The sequence below is a fragment of the Carcharhinus amblyrhynchos genome, chromosome 23, assembly GCF_965287045.1.
Source record: "Carcharhinus amblyrhynchos chromosome 23, sCarAmb.v2.hapA, whole genome shotgun sequence".
Classification (NCBI taxonomy): domain Eukaryota; kingdom Metazoa; phylum Chordata; class Chondrichthyes; order Carcharhiniformes; family Carcharhinidae; genus Carcharhinus; species Carcharhinus amblyrhynchos.
This window is the reverse complement of record NC_137346.1, coordinates 27545198-27570123: the sequence shown is the minus strand read 5'-3', so window position 1 is coordinate 27570123 and position 24926 is coordinate 27545198. Positions and strand designations below refer to the sequence as shown.

The 24926-nt window shown below is 44.5% G+C and overlaps 1 protein-coding gene across 2 annotated transcripts in view; it reads left to right on the top strand.

Annotated features, from left to right (window-relative positions):
- The window catches only part of LOC145357334 (cytosolic arginine sensor for mTORC1 subunit 2), a 228527-nt gene that overhangs the window by 149687 nt on the left and 53914 nt on the right, over window positions 1-24926 (top strand). For both annotated transcript variants that reach the window (XR_013889285.1, XM_080210588.1), the window contains exons 3-7: window positions 13265-13458; window positions 15707-15839; window positions 16562-16685; window positions 16996-17106; window positions 18047-18129. Coding sequence is in view for 1 of the 2 variants with exons in the window: in XM_080210588.1 (XP_080066714.1) it covers window positions 13265-13458; window positions 15707-15839; window positions 16562-16685; window positions 16996-17106; window positions 18047-18129 (645 nt within the window). In the remaining variant the exon portion in view is untranslated. The remainder of the gene's footprint in view (window positions 1-13264; window positions 13459-15706; window positions 15840-16561; window positions 16686-16995; window positions 17107-18046; window positions 18130-24926) is intronic.

The window sequence follows — 24926 nt, the reverse complement described above, 5'->3', positions numbered from 1 at the left end:
TAGCACCACTGCCTCAAAGCGCCAGGGATCCGGGTTCAATTCCAGCCTTGGGTGGCTACCTGTTTGGAGTCTGCATGTTCTCCCCGTGTCTCCCGGGACTCTGGTTTTCTCCCACAGTCCAAAGATGTGCAGGTTGAGTGGCGTGGCCAGGGGAAATGTGTGGGGTTACGGAGATAGAATGGGGGAAGAGGGCCTGGGTAAGATACTTTGTTAGAGAGTTGGTGCAGACTTGATGGACCGAATGGCCTCCTTCCGCACTGCCAGGACTCTATGATTCCAATACCATTCATTCCATGTCCTGAGGGCCCTCACATAGTAGTTAACTGCCAAAAACAAACCAGCTACGATGCTGGAAATTTGAAATAAATGCAAAAATTGCCAGGGTCTGACAATATCTGTAGAGAGATGAGCAGAGTTAACGTCTCAGGTCAATGACCTTTCATCAGAAATCCTCTTCCAAAGGGTTCCTTTTTAATTATAGCTAACATAGTTACTAGTTTGCACACAAGAAAGTCTCAGCAACACCAAAAGAGATGAATGAGCAACACTTTCATTTGAATTAAGTAGCATTGGCAAGGCCACTGGGAAAACTCCTTCCCTTCCAACGGTGCCTTGGCGTTCCTACAGCCACCTAAATGGAGCTTGCACCTCAATTGGACATCTGCTTTGAAAAGCTCTGTGCTGAATGTAATGCCCCCCCCCACGGTGAGGGGTGGAGGGGTGGGGGGAACATTCGCTCAGGTGGCTGGTGCCTCTTTTCCTCCTCTGCTCGAATCAAGTCTGGGCTGGGTAGCCTCGTGGGCAGCCTTCCCGTCCTGCCGCCAATTGAGGCCCTTAAGTGGACAGTTAATGCCTGCTTCAGGGTCTTGTCTCTCCGCTGGTATTCAACTAGCAGCAAGTCACCGGGGAGAAGCAAAACAGCAAAGCAAGGTAGCTTGCAGGTTCCCATGGATGGTGGGGGAGATGGGGGCTGGAGGGTGCATTGCTGACAGCTGCCGATGCTCCTCCAGTAATGAGGAGCTGTTGGCCTCTAGTTGGCTGACAATTAGAGGCAACTGCCCAATTAAATGCCTAAATGGCACTTAATATAACGAGCCTTCTCCAGTGAGGCAACACCAGGCCCTCACCCATTCTCCAGCCAGCAGGCAAGACACCCGTCATCTGGATTACATTCTTCCCAGCATCTCCAATTGCAGAGCTACTGTTTGCTCACTGCTGAAGAGACAGCCTCGTACATGCTCTGAACCTGGGAGAAAGCTTGCTGTCATAGCTTTTTGAGGCCAAAAATGGAGCCAAGCTGACACATACAAAGAATTTGCTACATTGCAATGACCCTGGTTAGACTTATAATCACAGTTAGGTTTGGAGATGATAACCAAAATATAATAGATTTACAATTTAAGTTTGAAAATGACTTCTCATTTAAAGTGTAAAATGGAGTTGAACATGATAACACAAGCTTAAGAATTCAGGCTATGTTTGCAACTGTATAGACCCGGACAGAAGCCCACCACTGAGTGCGTGTTTTAGAATACGACAAGTTCATTGAAACAAATGAATGAAAGACTGTGTTAACCTGGAATCTTCATTTCAGGGGATATTTGCAGTTCCACATCATGGCGCACATTCAAAAATATCAGCTTAATTATAAATAAGCTATAGGGATCTGATAACTCGAGTGAGCAGGGAGGCTGTAACTACCTCACAATTGGGTTTTGCTTGAATGCAGTCAGTGAGCTGATTGGCAGGGATGAGAACTCCAGCTATTCCTCCACAAAGCTAACCTGCAAATGTTTATCCAAGGGTGTCAAAGGTCCATCTTGGGGATTGGAGAGTGATGGGTCACGGACGGACCAGCAGTGGGACAGATAATGTTAATAGGGCCAGGTAAAGATGTTCATTCACCAGCTTAGGGAAAACATAAGTCGTTCATTTTACAGGTTATAACTGTACAGAGGCTTGTAGCTTTGTGGCTGCAATCAGCTCCTGAGAAGACTCTGAGTACAGAGACCTGTGCTTACCAGGTTGATTCCCAACCAGCTCCCCAATGGATTCTCTGTGCCATATGACCTTACTCTGCAGATTGATTCTTAAAGGAACAATCATCGCACTTCGCCCCCTCTAAGTCTCTTTATACAAATGTCAAAACTCAATTTACACAGTTCCAGATAGTTAAACATTTAGTACATGAATTTAGTCAATTATAAATTAAGTCTTTCAGAGGGTTTCTGAATCCTCATGGAGTGTGTAACTCCTCTGTCTGCCATAATGACAGGTGCCCCTTCAGGCACAGGAAGTTCAGTTCTATCTGTATCCATGGAGACGTCGGTTATGCACGCCCTGGGACGACCAGGTATTTTTGTCCTGAAACAGCCAGCAACATTTCCTGATGGCAGTATTCTTCCTGGTAGCAAAACTGGCTGCTGGGGCATCTCTCTATTGTTCTCAAAGGGTCTGTCTGTGTGTTTTCGAACAATCCCTCCATCTATGTCCGCTTGATAGAACAGGGATCCAATTTTAGATGCACTGAAATCCAGGGACCCAATTTGACCCACTTCCAAAATTCCTCACTTATATAGTGTCATTCACCACAAACAACCAAGTTAATTGATGTGAATCATGACTTGTCTTCTGACTGCTTTGGCTGGTTTCTACCCTCCCTGGCAAACTTGAAAGATGAGGCTCAGTCTTGTTCTGAGTTGACAGTTCATTAACAACTCTGCTGGTGGGCATCACACTGTGGAGTGGCCCAGTTACTCAGAGAGCATTGCGAGTTTCGGGTCTCTGGGGACCATCCTGACTGCTTCTTTAGGCCTGACTTAAATGTTTGGATAGTTTGCTCAGCTGGTCCATTGAATGCTGGGTGATATGGTGCAGTTCTAATGTGCCGATACAGTTGAGTTTTGAAATGCATCACTTGTGAATACTGTTCCATTGTCAGATACCATGACTTAAGATATTCCGTGGGTGGAAATATATTGGCATAATCTTTCAATGGTAGCATGGGAGGTTGGAGACTTCACCTCAAAAGCATCCATCGACTGTGCAGTGGGGCTGTGGCGGGCAACTTTTGTTGCAGCTGGCACTGTTCACAGTTCTTGTCTAGACTCTTGATGTTGGCATCAATGCCAGGCCACCATATGTAACTTCTGGCCTGCATCTTCATCTTCGAGATGCCTGAATGAGCTCTGTATAATTTCATTACAAGTGGCTCTCTGCCTGGTATAGGGACAACTACTCTTGCTCCCCAGAGTATGCTGCCATCCTGGCAACTCTGTTCATCTTTGCGGATAACAAATAGTTTCATTTCAGCTGGAATGGGCTCATTGGCTCAAGTGTCTTGTGTCTTGTGTCTTGTGTCTCACTTTGGACAGAAATGGATCCCAGCTGGTTCAGTACCTGATTTGCTTTGCTGAGACTGGCAATGTGTACAAAAAGTTCAACATCATGACTGTGGTACTGGAGCAGCTGGAATACTTTCTTTTAAGAGTAGGCGGCTAAGTGCATCTGCAATTGCTATGTATGTTCCAGCTCAGTGCTTGAATGTATATTCGTGGGCGGACAGAATTAATGTCCAACTTTGAATTCTTGCTGATGCGATTGGCAGAATAGCCTTGTTTTCTTTAAAAAGATTCAAAAGCAGCTTGTGGTCAGAAACAATGGTAAAGTGCCTACCATATTCTCAATTTGAGAGTAGCCTTTTTTGGCCTCTGAGAAGAAGACATAGCCTATCAGCTTTTCAGTCCGTAGTCCATCTCATGGGACAACACCACAGCGACACCATTTGGAGAGACATCACAGGTCAGTACCAGTCCCTTACAGAATCGAAGAGTACCAACCAGTTTGAAGAATGCAGCGATTGTTTTACTCTGTTGAAAGCTTCTTTCTGGTCTTCCAGAACCAGTGCTGGCGTTTCTTCAGCAGAATATGCAACACAGCCAATAATGTCAACGGGTTTGGTAAAAACAAAAGACCCATAGTAAGGTACCGTTCCCAAAAAGATGTGTTTTTGGAGGCCAGAGCTTCCTTTATGGCTCTTGCCTTGTCTTCCATGGAATGTAATCCTTGTGCTTCTATACAGTACCCCAGGTAGACTATCTCAGTAGCATAAAACGTACACCTTTCTTCCGTGAGATGAGCTCCAGCTCTTGAAATCTCTTCACCTCCTCTAAGTTGTTGGATCAAATTCCAGCTTGAGGCTCAGTTTTTGTCAATCCAGTTATGGAAACATCATCAAGGTAGACCACAACTCATGTTAGCCGCTAGTCTCCATTGTCCTCTGGAAAATTGCATATGCTGAAGACATCCCAGAAGGCAGGCATGTATGTTAGAACAGCCATGTGTGTACGTGTGCGTGTGTGCACGGCGTTTGTGTGGTATGTGTGTGCGTCGTGACATAAACATCAGAAAGCGTCATCTAATTTGAGTTGCTGCTACATATGACTCATATCCACTTTTGTGTAAGATTGATCTCCAGCCAGCTTTGCGCACAGGCCTTCAATCTTCGGGATTAGCTGTTTATTCAACTTGGCAGCCCTATTAACTTGCAATCACCACAAATGCGGACAGTCTTGATTGGTTTCAATACAGGAACTGTAGGTGCTGACCATTTTGAGAACTTAATTGGCTAGATAATTGTCAGTTCTTTCAATAGCTTTAATTCAAGTGCTTACTTTTTCTCGTTAGGAAGTAGTACTGGTCTCACCCTATAGAAATGAGAGGCTGCCTCTGGGTCCACATGTTCCCTTGCAGGCCTTTTATTTTGCCTAATTCACCCTTAAAGACACACTCTTATTTCTTAATCAGATTGAGCAGGCTTCCTTTCCACAGTTGGAAAATCTCGGTTGAGTTTAACGATTTCCTTCAGCCAACCGCAGCCAAGAAGGTGCAGATCATTGCCTGTCCCTATGGTCACTGAGAGTTGGACATACTGTTGCTTGTAGATCAGGCTATTGCAATGCCCACTATTTTTATCGCCTCTCCAGTATAAATTGCTAACTTGGCCGCAGTTCGCTTCAAATTCAATGGTTGAACTCATTCTCTCAAGTACCAAAATGTATGCTCACTGTGATGACTTCAGCCAGGCTAATTAGGTTGGCTTGTTCAATATATGAACGACCTGATGAGTCTTATTTGATGGCTAAGTCAGGGAGCCTCATGCTCCCTATTTAAAGCAGGTACGTCAGACTCCCAGCCTGCATTCAGCACGGAGCAACTGGAGAGCTGGCTGTGTACAGATGTATGGTGTAAATAAAGTAACTTGGTAACGGGACTTTCGCCTCCATGGAGTTATTACACTTACCTATCATAGGATGCCCCTGTATCAAATTCCATCTGAAGGGGCTTCCCACTTGTCTGGAGCATTAGGAGCTATCTTGCCCCCTTTTATGTTAAGCCGTGAGTGAATATTTAAATCGCTGGTGCTAGACTCTTCACATTGTACACTGATGATGCATTATTTAATCAGCTACTCAGTAGGTTTGATTTGGCTCTGCACCTATGCCTTAAACCTCTTATGACCAGAAAAAAAAACATTTAGGAGAGTGGTTATCTTCACATTGGTAACATTCCATATCAAACTTTGCTGATTGATTGCCTCTTCTAAATCTTCTTGTCTTCTTTGTGGCTGAGCTCATTTCTTGCCCTACAGCTTTTACTTTTGGCACCACTGTTGACTGCAGATTCCTACCCCCAACTAGTGAATTTTGTAATACATGTGCACATTTTTCAGCACTTTCCATTGCCTGCATTATCTCCATTGCTGGTTTAAAATTTATATCGACCTCACAAGTAATCTCCATTGAACCACGTCGTTATTCACCCCACAGACTAAACTGTCCCATAACATATCATTCAAGTGGCTCCAAAATCACAATATTGCAATATCTGTTTCAGTTTGGTGATGTAAGTCACAATTGTTTCGCACTGGGCCTCTCCCTCTTGAAATAAACTTGAACCTCCTGAGTATGACTGGAAATGTGACTTCACCAATTCCACAAGCTCATTGAGTGATTTGGAGTCAGATGCGCTTGGGGCTGTGAGACTATGAATCATATTATAAATTTAGTTTCCATATGCACTCAGGAAAATTGCTTTGCGTATTGCCTCTTGCCCTATTTTGTTTGCTTGAAAATAATACTGAAGGCACGCCATGTATTTTGCCTGGTCCTCCACAGAGGAGTCAAATTGATTCATCTGCCCAAAGAGGGGCATGTGGATAAGCACTCTTTTCTTACCCTCACTCAGCCTCAGTGTAATACTCTCAGTTTAAGAATTTTTTTTTAATCTTCGTCACCAAGTGTAAAGTTGCTATTCACACTGGGAAACTGGCACCTACAAGAGTACATAGTACACTGGGAGATTGTCACTCCTACAGTGTGTGTCGTGTTCTCTCCCCCCCCACCAATTGCAGTCACCATTCACCATGGCCCAGCAACCCCTGATTGTAGAGTGCACAGCCACCACATGCTGCCTCCCCTTCAGGTCCCGCCCCTTGGTACTGCCTGCTACAAGCTGGCAGTACCAGGGTGTCCAGTGGACAGTGTCAGGCTGCCAAATGAGAACCCCCACTAATGAGACCATTAAGGCAAGTGAGCCTGGACAATTGTGTCTTGGCTCACTAATCATATTTAAATTACCTTATAAATATTTAAATTACCTTACAAATATTTCAATCAACCTCATGTCCTTCCTGGGCACAAGGCTGATTATACCGGTTTAATAGGGCAGGTAATATTGCGAAATACAGGACGTGAGCATACTTTTTAGGTCCATCAATTAATTGGAGCCAGGGTCTCAGCTAACATGCAATTCAGATTGTGGGAGACGAGTATTTGTGCTGTGATCCATGCATTGTGTTTCTGAATCCTGATAGCTGATTGTGGTGCAGAATCACAGCCACATAATTCCAATTCTGCCGTCATTCTAAGGAAACCAAATTATAGCATTGTAAACACTGCAAGCTGACGCACAGTGTTACATTCCCAAGATCCAAATTAAACAAAATGTACAGCCCTTTTTAATAGCATAGTATTCACAATGTAGGCATTAAAATCCTAGTGATAATCATTTCCAGTGTCTATCTATAACATCTGAAGTTTGCCAGTAGACATCTCAAAAATGTGAAGCGTGGGTTTTGAAATGCAGGCACAACTTAACTAATTTCAGCATCATTGGGAGAATATTAGCAAAAAGCTTAAGGTTGGTCCATTCAGTGAAGGAACAGTAGTAGATAGAATTATAGAATCCTACAGTACAGAAGGATGCCGTTTGGCCCATCAGATCTGCACTGACAACAATCCCATCCAGGTCCTATCCCCATAACCCCACATAATTACCCTGCCAATCCCCCTGAAACTTAGGGGCAATTTAGCATGGCCAATTCACCTAACTCCACACATCTTTGGAGTGTGGGAGGAAGCCGGAGCACGCAGGGGAAACCCACGCAGACAAGGGGAGAATGTGCAAACTCCGTACAGACAGTTGCCCAAGATGGTTTGGGAAAACTCTAAAGGCAGAGGGAAAATGCTGAAAAGAAAGGGCGAGGGGGGAAATGATAAATTCAAAATGCAATTCTTCAACAAAATTAAGAAAGCAAGCAGTCAGCGTTAACCTTGGATGTAAACTCAAATCAGCAGTGCGTGTTTTCAGCAGCGAGGCTCTTGGAGTGACCTGTGTTCCACACGGCTGCAGTAAATCCAAATTCACACTTGCATCTGTCATTCTATTCAGAGGCATTACTGCCATTTGCTTGCCCATTACAAATGGCACCAGCTGCTGTGAGTATTTAGTGATGTTGAATTTGCAATAAAGTGCATTTTGTACGATGGCTTTCTTTGTTCGTGCTGACACCTGGATATAATGTACTTGAAAGCTGTTGCTTTGGATGAAAAGGTGATTCAGTTTTCAATGAAGAATGTATAATGACACTCTTTAGTTATTGATTTAACCATTATCCTCAAACACCAAGTACATTGGGTGTAGAAGTACATTTATAATGTCATCTCAGGATCATAAGATAAATATGGATGGGGAAAGCTATCCAACTCGACCAAAGCTCATCCATCTAGAAAAAACTATTAACTGCCTCTTCAATGATTTAAGATCTTTCTTGCCTACCTGGAAGTACCACAAGTGTTGATCATTTTGTTTTGAGTAAAAAATTTCCAGCTCCTGCCCTAAATTTATTTTTCAATCACTTTTTCAATCAGGGTGGCACGGTGGCACAGTGCTTGTCATTACTGCCTCACGGCTCCAGGGACCTGTGTTCAATTCCTGGCTTGGGTCACTGTCTGTGTGGATTCTGCATGTTCAGTGCATGGGTTTCCTTCGGGTACTCCAGATTCCTCCCGCAGTCCAAAAGACGAGCTGGTTAGGATGCATTGGCCATGCCAAATTCTCCCTCAGTGTACCCGAACAGACGCTGGAGTGTGGCGACTAGGGGATTTTCACATTGACTTCATTACAGTGTAAACCTGCTTGTGGCACTAATAAATAAACTTAAATAATATCTCTAAGCGTACCAATTTAAACATAGCTTGCCCGTTGATGTTCAGTTCAGGTTCCATCAGAAGCCCTTGGGTGCACACTTCATTGAAAACAGCAGAGAGAGAAGTTTCAGACAAACATGCAGTACTTCACAGTAAACCTTTAGTGTTGGAGCCAAGCAACTTTCAATTTCCCATCAATGATGCACTTTTAGTGCAAACAGGAATGAAAGCCCAAACTGACTCCAAAGGGAAGCAGAGCGGGACTTCCTGTCAGCTTGATCTCTGAATTCAGGTTGCATGTACACCATAGGGAAAACTCATCTGCCCTCCAGAGTCTGGCCAAAACTCATGGACATATCCACTGGAATCTAAGGATGGCAGATCATGCAAAGTGCACTCACAATTCCTGAAAGGTACTGGTGGAAGAGTATTATTACGAATCTTCTGGGCCTGAAAACCTCAGTCACGGCAGAAAGAAAGAAGGTGAATTTATATGGCACCATTCATAGTCTCATGAAGGTGAATTTATATAACACCACTATATGTTTACTAGGATCAAAGGGCACAGCTACAAAGATGAGGAGGAATTTCTTCAGCCAAAGGGTTGTGAATCTATGGAATTCATTGCCACAAAAGGCTGTGAAGGCCAAGCCATTGAGTGTATTTAAGCCAGAGGTAGATAGGTTCTTGATTGGTAAAAAGATCAGATATTACAGGGAAAAAGCAGGAGAATGCAGTTGGACAACTTATCAGCCATGATTAAATGGCAGAGCAGAACCGCTGGGCTGAATGGCCTAACACTGCTCCGATATCTTCTGGTCTCTGGAATTATTTGTGGTCTCGAGATATAACTTAACAGGCAGTGAAATACTTGTTCCTCTTACTCATTGTTATAATGTGGGAAGTACAGCAGCCAGTTTGTGTGCAACAACAAGCCACAAACTGAGATAATGAGGTAAATGGCCAGAATAATCTGCTTTAGTGATTATTAGTTGGAGGAAAACTATTATCCAGGACATTGGAAGAACTCCTGTCTTTTATACCTGTCTCAGAGTGCAGACTGAGCCTCGGTTTAACAATCTCATTTTTTGTGGTTTACTGAAGTGTCAGCTGAGATTACATACCCAAGTAACTGTTATTTATGTTTGAAGCCACAACCCACCTGATTCATCGGCAGGAGGACTGCAAACAATTCTTACGTTTTAATAAGAAGAATAAAAAGTGAAAAAAATGCAGATAAAAAATGCTGCTGAGGACTCCCTCAAACTCCATTGGCCTGACATGCTGTTACCTTGAGGGAAGCATCTTTGTTAGTAAGGGAACTCGAGCATCCATCAGATGGGTCACTGCTCGCAATGATGTTGCAGATGTCCGTGTGAGGCTGCAAGGACTAAAAGGAAAGTAGAGCAGAGAATCGCAAGTTCTCATTCCCGATTTGAAGTGATTTACTTATCTCCTCTCCAAGAAACCAAAGGAGGATTTGAAGAAGGAAAGTGTCAGGTAGATGTAGAAAGGACGTCCTTCTGTCAGTCTGGACAAGAGATAAATTCTCAGAAATTGTTGTGAAGATAAGCAAAGCAGCCCTGGAATGACTGTGTGTAGCTAATGAATGCAGTGTTCAAACTGTTAGCCTTTTCAAACAATTCTTACGTTTTAATAAGAAGGATAAAAAGTGAAAAAAATGCAGATAAAAAATGTTGCTGAGGACTCCCTCAAACCCCATTGGCCTGACTTCTGTCCCTACAGTGTGACACTATTGATTTTCCTTGCCTTCTTTGCTTATGGTGTGATCTTTCAGCTAATGAGCAACCACTTACTTAGATGAATTGCTGATGCACATCTTACCATTTAGACCTGGTTAAGGCAACAAGGTAACCACTCAATCCATTACTGGTACAGTGTTGGTTTTGCAGAACATTACCACAGCATTTGTACCAGGCAATGATTAATTCCTGACTCCAGACAGACTAGAACGCGCCTGCTTTGACCAAGCTACTGCCTGCAGGCCCTATTCGGTTTTGACCCACTGGACTGATTGTTTGATGTTCAAACAATATTAATCCTGAAATAATTTTATCCCAAAAAATGTTGTCTGCTGCATTTCAAATTCCTCAAACTCTGTAGCACAAACAAATGTAATTGGCGTGCTTGATTAAATAGTAGCAAATTCTTCTGAAATGCTCACAACTTTGAAGGGAATCATATTTTGTATGGAACTCAAGATGGCGCCGGAGAGTGGCGACTTCTTGCGAGCTGTCCCCAGCGTACCCCCTAATTTAGTCTTTCACTCTCATTCTATACTTTTAAAGCCATAATCTCTTACAAACTCTCTAACCGTGCTACTGCATTCCACGCTTCTTTCCTTCTCCCCTATGTACTCTATGAACAGTATGTTTTGTCTGTATAGCACACAAGAGACAATACATTTCACTGGATATCAATGCATGTGACAACAATAAATCAAATCAATGGACAATTCATGTTGCTAAAGTACTGCTTGCTTGGTGTGGTGTGTCCCTTTAAGACCTCAAGGCACAATTGCTGTGCCTCCCTCAAGTGAATTGGAGACTGATCAGTAAGTGCTCAAGACAAATGTCAAACTGGCTCTCTTTATTTAACCTGTGGTACAGAAGCATTTCTCTGTGAGGAAAAGTGACAAATATGTCCCAATTTGCTTTCATTTTAAGAAGTCTGACAACACCAGTTAAAGTCCAACAGGTTTATTTGGAATCATGAGCTACCTCTCCCCTCATCTGATAAAGGAGCAGAACTCCAAAAGCTCGTGATTCCAAATGGACTTGAACCTGGTGTTGTGAGACTTCTTGCTGTTCCTACCCGGCATCTCCACATCATTGCTTTCAGTTTGACCTACAATGGCATTGCATTGAGTCAGATGTGTTGCTGTTGGAAGGGGAGGTAAGGTCAGGGTGCATATTTCTGCAGAAAGATTTTGGGAAATAGTTTGTGAGAGACGTTGACATAGGTAGCGGTAATATTTTTACTTTTGGTTCCTGGAAATAATGGCTGCTTTGTCCACTGCAGTTCAACAATGACGGTTACATAAATAATACATCAATGTGGGTAGTGTAAAGGAGGAAGGTGGGAGGAGGGAAAGCTGGATTTGAAATGAGGTGTCCTAACTGGCACTCAAGTGGCCCGAGGCGATCTTTCAGCAGGGAAAAACAGATTTTCCGATCTGTGACAAGCTCCTTTAGTGCTATTTAACTGAGAAAGACTGTAGCTTTTAAAGTTTATTTATTAGCATCATAAGTAGGCTTATATTAACACTGCAACTAAGTTGCTATGAAAATATCCCTAGTCGCCACACTCCTGCACCTGTTCGGGTACACTGAGGCAGAATTGAACTTGACCAATGCACCTACCAGCACGTCTTTCAGTCTGTGGGAGGAAACCGGAGCACCCGGAGGAAGCCCACGCAGACAGGGGAAGAAGGTGCCCACAGTGACCCAAGACGGGAATCGAACTGGGGTCCCTGGTGCTGTGTGGTAGCAGTGCTAACCACTATGCCACCGTGCCACTTCCTTGGTGGTAATTTGAAGATGAAAGCTACCCTCCTGCAGCCTCAGCTGATGACACCAGTGCACTTTCCTAGGATCCCAACTGAGCAAAAACAGAATGAAGACAGTCCATTCATCGCAATCATTATGCCATTGTTAAAGGTACCATTTCAGATGTTTGGATAAACTTGGGTAGTTGAATGGCCTCAATGCTGCACTCTGTAAAACTTTCTCTTGCCCTAGTCATTGCGGATCCTGGAAATGCAAACCCTGTAGTTTATCTAAACCAGCACCACAGGTAGTCTTGTTAGTGCAAAAACGTTAATTTGGCTCTGTAAATTGCAGTGTCACGGTGTGTCCGTAACATTCCATGTGTATTCTAACTGGCCCATTAGCTAGAGGATTCATTCATTATTTAGGGCTCTACTGTTTTAACACAGTTATAATTAATTAATCAGCACACTCGTTTTGAACATCTACGCTGGATACATTCCAAATACTCTAGGCAGGTCACTGTTTTCTATAACTTAGAAGCCTACCCATGACAAGCTCCTTTGGAATAGCTTTTCAACATGTGGAATAATGGTTCAGGCCTGAAGCATTCATACATCATTCAAGGTGTCCTTATGTGGGTCAGCAGCTAGTGAGATAATTGCTCTGGTTGCTATGTGTAGACGTTATCAATGCATTTAAAAATAACAGTAACTCACTGTGGTTACCAGCCACAACAATTCTACCCCAGGAGGAGGGCTGAAAGAGAAATTCCACTGCAATTTGAAACTGTCTTTTCTCTTGCAGTTTTCTGCATTATCAGGTGGCATTGTGGCCCAGGTGGCACTGCTGCCTCACAGCGTCAAGGACCTGCCTCGGGTCACTGTCTATGTGGAGTTTGCACATTCTCCCCGTGTCTGCGTGGGTTTCCCCTGGGTGCTATCGTTTCCTCCCGTAGTCCAAAGATGTGTGGATTAGGTGGATTGGTCATGCTAAATAGCTCCTTACTGTCCCAAGATGTGGAGGTTAGGTGGATTGGTGGGGTAAATTCGTGGGGTTTCGGAGATGGGACCTGAATAAGACGCTCTGTTGGTGAATCGCTGGAGACCTGTTGGGCTGAATGGTCTCTTTCTGCACTGTAGGGAATCTTATGGTTACCAGCTTCTGGAAAGGCTGCCAACTGCTACCCATGGGTTTTTCTTATTAGCTTTTAAGTATTGCATTGTTTGTTTGGAGGTTACAATGTTCTCCTTGTTGTCTTTCTAGAACTGCCTGGGTCAGATCTCCTGAGTGTAGCAGACGAGACATGGCTGGCTTTAAATGTTGTATCCGGTGGTGGGAGCTTCTCCAGCTCACAGCCAATTGGAGTCACCAAGATTGCCAAGTCAGTGATTGCACCATTGGCAGATCATAATATCTCTGTGTTCATGCTCTCCACATATCAAACAGACTTCATCCTGGTAAGAAACTGCTGTTTTGAGACTATGTAGCTGCTTCCTTTCAGGTATCTTCTGTTTCCTTGTGCCAAGTCATGCCAGTGTAAATTATAAATCATTCCAAGTCAGCCCTTGTTACGATCTGTAGAATTGAGGATAGTAGATATACAGCACTAGGCTTGAGATTTGCAAAATTGGGAACAGGGCCGTAGGAATGTTTCACATCCAATTCCTTCACCCCTGGCTTTCTGCCTGGCTAAATGCTGCGTGTCAACGAATTTACATACATTTCAGTGTAGACTTTCTAATTAGACGGCAATGGTGGCACAGTGTTTAGCACTGCTGCCTCACAGTGCTAGGAACCTGGATTCGATTCCAACCTGTGTGAACTCTGTATGTTGACCCTGTGTCAGCGTAGGTTTCCTCTGGGTGCTCCACTTTTCTCCTATAATCCGAAAGACATGCTAGGTACGTGAATTGACCATGCTAAATAGCATTTCAGGATCTGAAGATGTGTAGGTTAGGTAGATTAACCATGGGAAATGTGTGGGGTTATGGAGATAACACAGGGAAGAGACCTGGGTAAGATACTCTGTCAGAGAATTAGTGCAGACTTGAAGGGCCTAATGAATCCATAGGGCTTCTAAGATTCCATGACCTACAGCCAGATATTTCCTGGGAAGCACATCATTAACATCTGGTCAGCCTGGTTTTGACAACTTTGCCCTGGATGGTGTCAAGCTTCTTGAGTGTTGTTGGAGCTGCACTCATCCAGTGTAGAGTATTTCATCACACACCTGAGCTGTGCCTTGTAGATGGTGGACAGACTTTGGGGAGTCAGGAGTGAATTACTCCCACAGTATTCTCAGCCTCTGACCCCTATTGTAGTCACAGTATTTATATGACTGATCCTGTTAAATTTCTGGTCAACTCTCGGATTGGGAGTTTGAGCTTTAGCAATGATAATGCCATTGAATATCGAGGTGAGGTGATTAGATTCTCACATGCTGGAGGTGGTCATTGACTGGCATTTGTGTGACTCAAACAATAGTTGCCACTTAGCAGCCCAAGCCTGAATGTTGTCATGAACTTGTAGGCACAGACTCTTCAGTATCTAAGATGTTGTGAACACAACTGAACATTGTTCAACCATCAGCAAACCAAACCCCCCCAACCCTACTGCTGACGTTATGTAGGGAATGTCATTGGTGAAGCAATTTAAGGTGGTTCGGCCTTGGATACTACCCTGAGGAACCCCTGTACTGATGTCCTGGACTGAGATAATTGGCCTCCAACAACCACAACCACTTTCCTTTGTGCTAGGTATGACTGCAATTAGTGGGGAGTTTTCCTCCTGACTTCAGTTTTGCTGCCTCTCCTTCATGCCATAATCTGTCAGTTGCTGCCTCATTGCCATGGGTTGGCACTCTCACCACATCTATATCATTTCCTAAGTTTATCGACCCAGTTGATTTCATGCTGACCTTCCCATCCCAGACTTTTTTTGAAACTTTTTATTCATTCACGGGACATGGGCGTCGCTGGCTAGGCCAGCATTTATTACCCATCCCTAGTTGCCCTTGAGAAAGTGATGGTGAGCTGTTTTCTGCATTTGCTGTGGGTCGACCTGCAATGCCCATGACAATGAGGCAGCATTTGACAGATTATGGCATGAAGGAGAGCCGGCAAAACTGAAGTTAATGGGAATCAGGAGGAAAACTTCCCACTGGTTGCAGTACAGGAGTTCCTCAGGGTAGTATCCAAGGCCGGACCACCTTAAATTGCTTCACCAATGGCATTCCTTACATAATGTCAGAAGTGGGGGTGTTTGGTGGTGATTGAACAGCATTCGGCCGTGTTCACAACTTCTTCGATACTAAAGCTTCAGTTAGGGAGGGAATTTTAGGATTTTGACTTGGTGACTGTGAAGGAACAGCAATACATTTCCAAGTCAGGATGGTGAGTGGCTTTGAGGGGAACTTGCAGGTGGTAGTGTTCCTGTGTATCTGCTGCTCTTGTCCTTCCAGATGGAAGTGGTCGTGGATTTGGAAGGTGCTGTCTAAGGATCTTTGGGGAATTGCTGCAGCGCATCTTGTAGATATTTCATACTGTTGCTATTGAGCGTTGGTGGTGGAGGGAGTGGGTGTTTGTGGCTGTGGTGCCAGTCAAGTGGACTGCTTTGTCCTGGATGGTGTCAAGCTTCTTGAGTGATAGAAGAATCCATGGGCGTCAGTCAGAATTTGACCTTCCTCTCTATTTGTTTCACTCGTAGGTACGGGAAAGAGATCTGCCATTAGTTACGCACACCCTGTCAGCAGAATTTACCATCCTCAGGGTAGTAAATGGGGAGACGGTTGCTGCTGATCACTTAGGAATCACTAATGGATTTGTGAAGCCAAAACTAGGTAAGTTTTCACCCACTACATAAATGGGAACTTTTATGCACTTGAGCTGACCAAGCGTTTGGTATGAAGGAATTGATCAGTATGTTAATTATGTGCAGGATAAAATCATCACCTTCCTGCTCCTTGGCAGCGACCCAACTAAATTTGATGGTAAAGTGTATTAAAAACTTAACATTGAGCCAGAATAATGAGGTAATGCCACCACTTTAGAAATCATTGGTGTGACTGCACTCAGAATGGATATAGAACAGACTGTTCCGGTCACCACGTTATTGAAAAGGACATTACAGCTAAACAGAGCCCAGTCTATAGCAGTTAATAGCAAGACTTGATAGCTCCAGTTCTTTCTGTGTTCTGCCAGGATGGAATGCTGATAGTACTTTTATAAGTGAGATTTACAGAAGTTCTATAACTTATGCAGAATGAGAGGAAGGAATGATACTCCATATTCTCTCAGCGTACTCACTCAATGGACAACCCTTTGGTGGATCCATATGTAATTGCTGAAGAGGAATCTAGTAAACCCCTTCAGAAGCCACCATATACTCAAGATATGGGGGTGTTTGTAGAGAGTTCCCATTCTTTAAGTGTGGGAATAGCAGAATGAAGTGTTTCCTGTGCTTGTACTCTCTTTCCATTTGTCAGCCATACCATACTACAGCTTGCAATAATCCTTGTTGCTCAATAGCTTAAAGGCATGCTGTTGTTTATCTGCCACACAGTTCAAAGGCCTGTCATTCATCCGTTGTCCAGCCCCAGCAACAAGTTCTGTGTAACCAGCTTGGACCCTGATACCTTATCAACCGTGACTACTCTCCTCATGGATGTCATGTTTTATTCCAACGGGTGAGTCTGGAAGAAATACTCATTTTAAAAAAGCAACTGCTTCGGCAACAATGAAGTTACAGTCAAGTTGTAAGTCCTTCCGGAGGGATTATAGTGATTCGAATCAAGTTTAGCAATGGAAAATTTTCCATTTACAGATGTTGTGCATAACAAAACATTCTCTGCAAACTGTATATAAAACAGATGTCCTCACATGAGTTGTTAATGAAAATGCTTGATTATGAAAAGGTATAAATATTATAGACATTAGGTAAACATGTTAGATGGTGACAGATTATTTGATCCCAATATGTATTCATTGTGTTTCTAGTATGAAAGATTCTGCAATAGGCAGTGATGAAAATGGTCACATTCGTTTCTTCTCCTTCTCTCTCATTGAGGGCTACATCTCCTTAGTGATGGACGTGCAGACACAACAAAGGTACCAGCAGTTATTGATGAAGCTTCCTGATAAGTGTCTATCCCTCACCGTTGCTAGAGTGAAGATTTGGGGCCTTCAGGAGGCCTCAAGTGGGCTTACGCTAACTCCCAACTGGCATGAGCCTCGCTAAAGAGGATGTTTGGGACTGGCAGGAATTTCCCACCATACACTCCCTTAATGTGGGAAGGGCAGACAGTAGATCCGTCCACAGCGCCTGTTGCCAGAATTAAAATCTATGATCGAACAGAATCCAGGCAGAATGGGATCTGGCCAATATTGCAAGCATCCAGCCACCATGCTCCGCCACCCCCTCACCGCCTACCCACATTAAGCACACCTTATACACGCTCCAGCCCAAAGAATTTTGGAACTGATATCTTTCACTTGCAAAATCCATGATATAGGTTCAGTTTCCAAGAATGATGTTATTTGTTTCTGAAAAGCTATTTTTTTAACCCCTGTGAGAGATAAGTTGAGCGCTATTCTAGGTGAGCTGGCAGCTCAGTAAAACTTCACTCCAAGTTTATCATTGCCATTAGCATTAGAGGCATTGAGATTGCAAACATCTTAGATACTGGACCCATGGATGGGATTTCCCGTGTCATTGGATCCTCCTCCACTCCTGCCTTTGTCAACAGGGTTTTCCCTTGAGTACCGCTGGAATACCCACGGCGGGGCTGAACTGTCGGCAGGACCAGAAGATCCTGTCGGTGTGAACGGCTGGAAAACTCTGGCCCATGTCTCCATTGCTGACAATGTGAAGGACACACCCAGCTCAGAAAGGAAAGTTGATCTGTATTTTTAAATATGTACATTTCTGTCAGAGCCAAAAACTCATGTATGTTTTCACTTAGGATTGACTTTATTTAAAGGCAAAATTTGAGGCTTAAATTTCAGATTATGTTTATCAAAGCTCATTTATTCCCCAATCTCATCGCAGGTTTCCAAACAATCTGTTGTTTACGAGTGCATCTGGTGAACTATGGAAGATGGTTCGGATAGGAGGGCAGCCCTTAGGATTCGGTATGTAGCTAATTTGCACTTGGCCTCAAAAGCCTGGACAAGTTGGGCTGAAGGGCTTGTTTCCCTGCTGTAAACCTCTGAGTTTAAGTATTTTGTCTTTATCTCCACTACGGTGGTCAGCAAAATAGATCAGATACACTTGGGTTAAACCTTTTCCATATTTGTCATACATTGCACCAAATTTTCCTTTCTATTAAATGTGAATGAGAAGGAAAATTGGACAAGGTGTATTATGGAGTGACGGGCACCCACCAAGGTTGGAAGTTCCACACATGATGGTTCTTTATTTTCATTACGTCTTTCCCCAAGTAAAAATGGAGGGACAACAGTGAAGACTTTTTTTCCTTTTTTCCATACTGCTTTCTCCTTCTGCATTGCCACAGCACCGTAACCTCTGTCCCATCTTCCAAACCATTTGGAGAGTGAACACAGACCCCACAAACACTTGCATTACTTCACTGCATTGACACATTGACATCTGTCAAACTCCTAGATGGGACAGAGGGAACCAGCCTCATTTATTTACCTAAAGGACAGGCCCACGTCTAAGGTTGATCGATTCATCTTGTATGCCACAAGTGCTGATGTGGAAAGAGAGCCCCATTAGGGGATGATTTAGTTTTCCACTTAGGAAAGGCTCAGGAAAGTGAAAGGGGAGAAAATGGGAAAAAAAGAATAAATACCTTAGGAAAAAGTGTGTGAACCGATGTAGACTAAGTGATTTTTTTTTCATTCCTTTATGGGACTTGAGCATCGCTGGCAAAGCCAGCCTTTGTTGCCGATCCCTAATTTCCCTTAAGCTGGCTTGCTAGGAAATTTCAAAGGATAGTTAAGACTCAACCCCATTGCTGTGGGTCTGGAGTCATACATAGACCAGACCAGGTAAGGACACGATTTCCTTCCCTCAAGGACATTAGTGAGCCAGATGGATTTTTACAACAATTGATGATAGTTTTGTAGCGACCATTATTTCAACTAGCTTTCAATTCTAGATTTTATTAATTGAATTGAAATTCCACTAGCTGTCTTGGTAGGATTTGAACTCAGGTCCCCAGAGCATTCGCCTAGGCAGCTGGATTACTAATCTAGTGACATTACCACTCATTGAATCATTGAATCTTACAGTGCAGAAACAGGCCATTTGATTCATTGAGTCTGCACTGACCACAATCTGACCCAAGGCCTAACCCCATACATTTGTCCTAGCTATTCCCCACTAATGGGCAATTTAGCATGGCCAATTAACCTAACCTGCACATCTTTGGACTCTGAGAGGAAAGCTGAACACCTGGAGGAAACCCACACGGACACGGGGAGAACATGCAAACTCCACACCCAAGCCGGGAATGCAACCCAGATCCCTGGCACTGTGAGGCGGCAGTGCTAACCACTGTGCCAATATGCCCCACCATTTGATACATACCATTGGATTGCACATAAGTGGGATAGGAGCCAATTGTTGGATCTTTTCCATCCTGGTAGCCTTTACCCTCACCATTTATTCCACCATCCCCCCAACCCACAACTCCACATGCTGACCCTGCGTCACGCACCTTTGTCTTGCTGTCAGTTTGTGCTTCGTGGAGGCAGCAATGGAGAACAGTGGTGGAGCTGGGAAAATGTTGAAGGCGAATGTTTAAGGGCACATGTCAATAATCCCAAACAACTAACCTCTGGATTTTAGCGTCAGCTACTGCACCTGCAGTCCAGTCACCTAGAACAGGCAGCCACACGGATTTGGATTTGAAAGGACCTGCCTTCCCATGGTAGTGGGAAGGTTACCACTTATTCATTCCCCACCATGAAGCGTATTCTGAACAGGTCAGAATGAGGTGTAAGGTGATGTGCTTCAGACCCTGTTCTTTGACTGTCGCTTCTCAATCTTAGCAGAGCCAGTTTTCTATTTTTATGTATGGTGCTGCTACAGAGAAACTTAAAATAGTCGCATTATATTGGGAGGTCAGGAGGGAAGGAATATTTGCTTCATGTGCAATTTAACAACAAAACACTAATCCTGCAGCTCATTATTAAAGGCTGTCCAAACTACATAGATATTGGCCTAGTTTTAAGAAGTTTCACCGTTATGATCTTGAAGCGTGCCTTCTTGTGCGGAACACTATTATTTTGGTGCTGGTAGTCTGCCCAACATTTGCCATGTAATAGTGGCCTGTTATTGTGGCTGCTGAAACAATGGGCCCAAGACAATAGTGTTTAATCCTGGCCTTTCCACTTAAATCTGTTTCCCCCTCAAAGGATGAGTTCCCTGATGGGCCATGGGATTGAGCATTGCATTGCATTGGTATACTCCATTTCCAATCAGTATAAAAGCCAGCGTGAGAAAGGTGTGCCAAGTATTAGCTAGTCAAGAAATCGAGAGCTATAATTCAGCACCAAGGGCCATGGTCTCAGACTGAAGAAGACAGTGCACTTTGGAAGGATGTCAGTCTGGACATAGTCAACCTTGACTTTAGTCAGTCCAATGATTATTGGAAGTTTCTGTCTTTTTGCCTGTGTTAGGATGAACAATAAATCTGCAACAGGGAGGGAATATTTGATGTAATGTAGAACATTTATGCCTTTCTACACTCTTAACCAGGGTGAAATTTTTCCCTTCTGTAGTTTACCTTCCGTCCATTCACCAAGAACAAAATAATACTGCCCTCAAGAGACCACACCCCACTCCCGACACTCACACACATACACACATGTATACAGACATACATACGTATATAGACACACACTCTCATACACTCCCACTCACACACACTCTCTCACACACAGTCACATACACTCACATACAATCACACACACACCTAGGCCAGAATTTTTCCATCCCACCTGCCACGGGAATCATAGCGGGCGGAACACAGACCATGCAAAGGTCCTTTAACCTTAGGCGGGATTTTCCGACCTTGGGACGAGCACGACCAGAAAATCCCACCCTTAGATTCACACTCACACACACACTCACTCATACAAACACTCTCATTCACATGCTTACTGTGTCAGATATACATACATGCTCACACACACACACACACAGACGCTCTCTCTCTCTCTCTCACATAGGGCAGGATTTTCTAGCCGTGCTCACCCCAAGGCCAGAAAATCCCACCCAAGGTCAACAAACCTTTGTATGGTCTGTGTCCCGCCCGCTATGATTCACATGGCCGGCAGTTCACAAAACTCCCACTCACTCACACTCCACACATGCACACACACTTGCACTCACACACAGGGTGGGATTTTACGCCCTCGCTTGTCCCAAAGCTGTAAAATCCCACCCACGGTCAGTGGACCTTTCCATGGTCTGCCCATCCAATTCCCATGGCGGGTGGGCCAGTAAGATTCTGAGAAATCTGAGAGCGTACGAGAGACTCTCATATTCTCTCACACATGCTCACTCACAAAAACACTCTCATTCACATGCTCACTCTTGGTGACAAACACACACCCTCACAGACACACTCTCTCACAGACACACTCTCTCACAGACACACACCCTCACGGACACACACCCTCACAGACACACACCCTCACAGACACACACCCTCACAGACACACTCCCTCACAGACACACTCTCTCACAGACACACTCTCTCACAGACACACTCTCTCACAGACACACTCTCTCACAGACACACTCTCTCACAGACACACACCCTCACAGACACACACCCTCACAGACACACACCCTCACAGACACACTCTCTCACAGACACACTCTCTCACAGACACACTCTCTCACAGACACACACTCTCACAGACACACACTCTCACAGACACACACCCTCACAGACACACACTCTCTCACAGACACACACCCTCACAGACACACACCCTCACAGACACACTCTCTCACAGACACACTCTCTCACAGACACACTCTCTCACAGACACACACCCTCACAGACACACTCTCTCACAGACACACACCCTCACAGACACACTCTCTCACAGACACACTCTCTCACAGACACACACCCTCACAGACACACACCCTCACAGACACACACCCTCACAGACACACTCTCTCACAGACACACACCCTCACAGACACACTCTCTCACAGACACACACCCTCACAGACACACACCCTCACAGACACACACCCTCACAGACACACACCCTCACAGACACACACCCTCACAGACACACACTCTCACAGACACACTCTCTCACAGACACACACCCTCACAGACACACACCCTCACAGACACACTCTCTCACAGACACACTCTCTCACAGACACACACCCTCACAGACACACTCTCTCACAGACACACACCCTCACAGACACACACCCTCACAGACACACTCTCTCACAGACACACACCCTCACAGACACACTCTCTCACAGACACACTCTCACAGACACACTCTCACAGACACACACCCTCACAGACACACACTCTCACAGACACACACTCTCACAGACACACACTCTCGCAGACACACTCTCTCACAGACACACACTCTCACAGACACACTCTCTCACAGACACACACCCTCACAGACACACTCCCTCACAGACACACACCCTCACAGACACACACTCTCACAGACACACGCACACACATATAAACACACACACACATACACATATAAATTCTTACTCACACTCGCACTCACACTCACTTTTAAACACAATGGTCGGAAGTCGACCAACTCAACCGCCAGAGAATCAACAGGCAAGGGTCCAGCAACAGATATCTTTGTGATCTCGGGCGGGAATTTCCCTTCTAGACTGAGCAAGGCCATAAAAGCCCATCCATTCTCTCAGTCACTCAATCACACAATCACACCCCCTCACTCAACTACACAATCACACCCTCTCTCTCAACTACACAATCGCACCCTCTCTCTCAACTACACAATCACACCCTCTCAACTACACAATCGCACCCCCTCACTCAACTACACAATCACACCCTCTCTCTCAATCACACAATCACACCCTCTCTCTCAATCACACAATCACACCCTCTCTCTCAATCACACAATCACACCCTCTCTCTCAACTACACAATCGCACCCCCTCACTCAACTACACAATCACACCCTCTCTCTCAACCACACAATCACACCCTCTCTCTCAACCACACAATCGCACCCTCTCTCTCAACCACACAATCACACCCTCTCTCTCAATCACACAATCGCACCCTCTCTCTCAACTACACAATCACACCCTCTCTCTCAACTACACAATCGCACCCTCTCAACTACACAATCGCACCCTCTCTCTTAACTACACAATCACACCCTCTCAACTACACAATCGCACCCTCTCTCTTAACTACACAATCACACCCTCTCACTCAACTACACAATCGCACCCTCTCAACTACACAATCGCACCCTCTCTCTCAACTACACAATCACACCCTCTCTCTCAACTACACAATCGCACCCTCTCAACTACACAATCGCACCCTCTCTCTTAACTACACAATCACACCCTCTCAACTACACAATCGCACCCTCTCTCTTAACTACACAATCACACCCTCTCACTCAACTACACAATCGCACCCTCTCAACTACACAATCGCACCCTCTCTCTTAACTACACAATCACACCCTCTCACTCAACTACACAATCGCACCCTCTCAACTACACAATCACACCCTCTCTCTCAACTACACAATCACACCCTCTCTCTCAACTACACAATCACACCCTCTCTCTCAACTACACAATCACACCCTCTCTCTCAACTACACAATCACACCCTCTCTCTCAACTACACAATCACACCCTCTCTCTCAACTACACAATCACACCCTCTCTCTCAACTACACAATCACACCCTCTCTCTCAACTACACAATCACGCCCTCTCTCTCAACTACACAATCACACCCCCTCACTCAACTACACAATCACACCCTCTCTATCAACTACACAATCACGCCCTCTCTCTCAACTACACAATCACACCCCCTCACTCAACTACACAATCACACCCTCTCTATCAACTACACAATCACACCCTCTCTCTCAACTACACAATCACACCCTCTCTCTCAACTACACAATCACACCCTCTCACTCATGCATGTACTCTCACTCATGCACATATTCACACACTCTCACTCATGAAGACACTCACTGTCACATGCTCTCACTCACGTACACGCTCTCACTCACGTACACGCTCTCACTCACGCACACGCTCTCACTCACGCACACGCTCTCACTCACGCACACGCTCTCACTCACGCACACGCTCTCACTCACGCACACGCTCTCACTCATGCACATGCACACATACACCCACACACATTCACACACACACACACTCTCATTCACACACACGTTCACACGTGCTCGCTCTCATGCCCACGCTCTCACTCACGCACCTGCTCTCACGCACATCCACATTCACGCTCACCCTCACACTCTCACTTTTAATTTAAATGCATGCCAGTAGTCAATATTCATTTGATTAATGCATGAATTTAACAAGCATGTTGTTATGGTGAATCATACTGCTGATATTATGATCTGTGAACACAGTGGATTGAAAGGAGTGAACTCAGTTGTATTCACACCTGTCCTTTGACTAAGCAAAATGAATCATGGTGACTGTACACTGCTGATGTTGTGTGCTGAGTGATTTGGCCAGAATGTATCTGTCTCTAGAGTTCTTTGCTATAGGAAAACCTTCCCAAAAATTACACAGATCCCCTCCAAAGGTCGTAGTTTTATTGTGGGGGAAGTGGGTACACTGCAATGCATTTGCATAAAAGTATCTCTGTCAGTCATCATATTATTCTTGAATATGTAAAGTT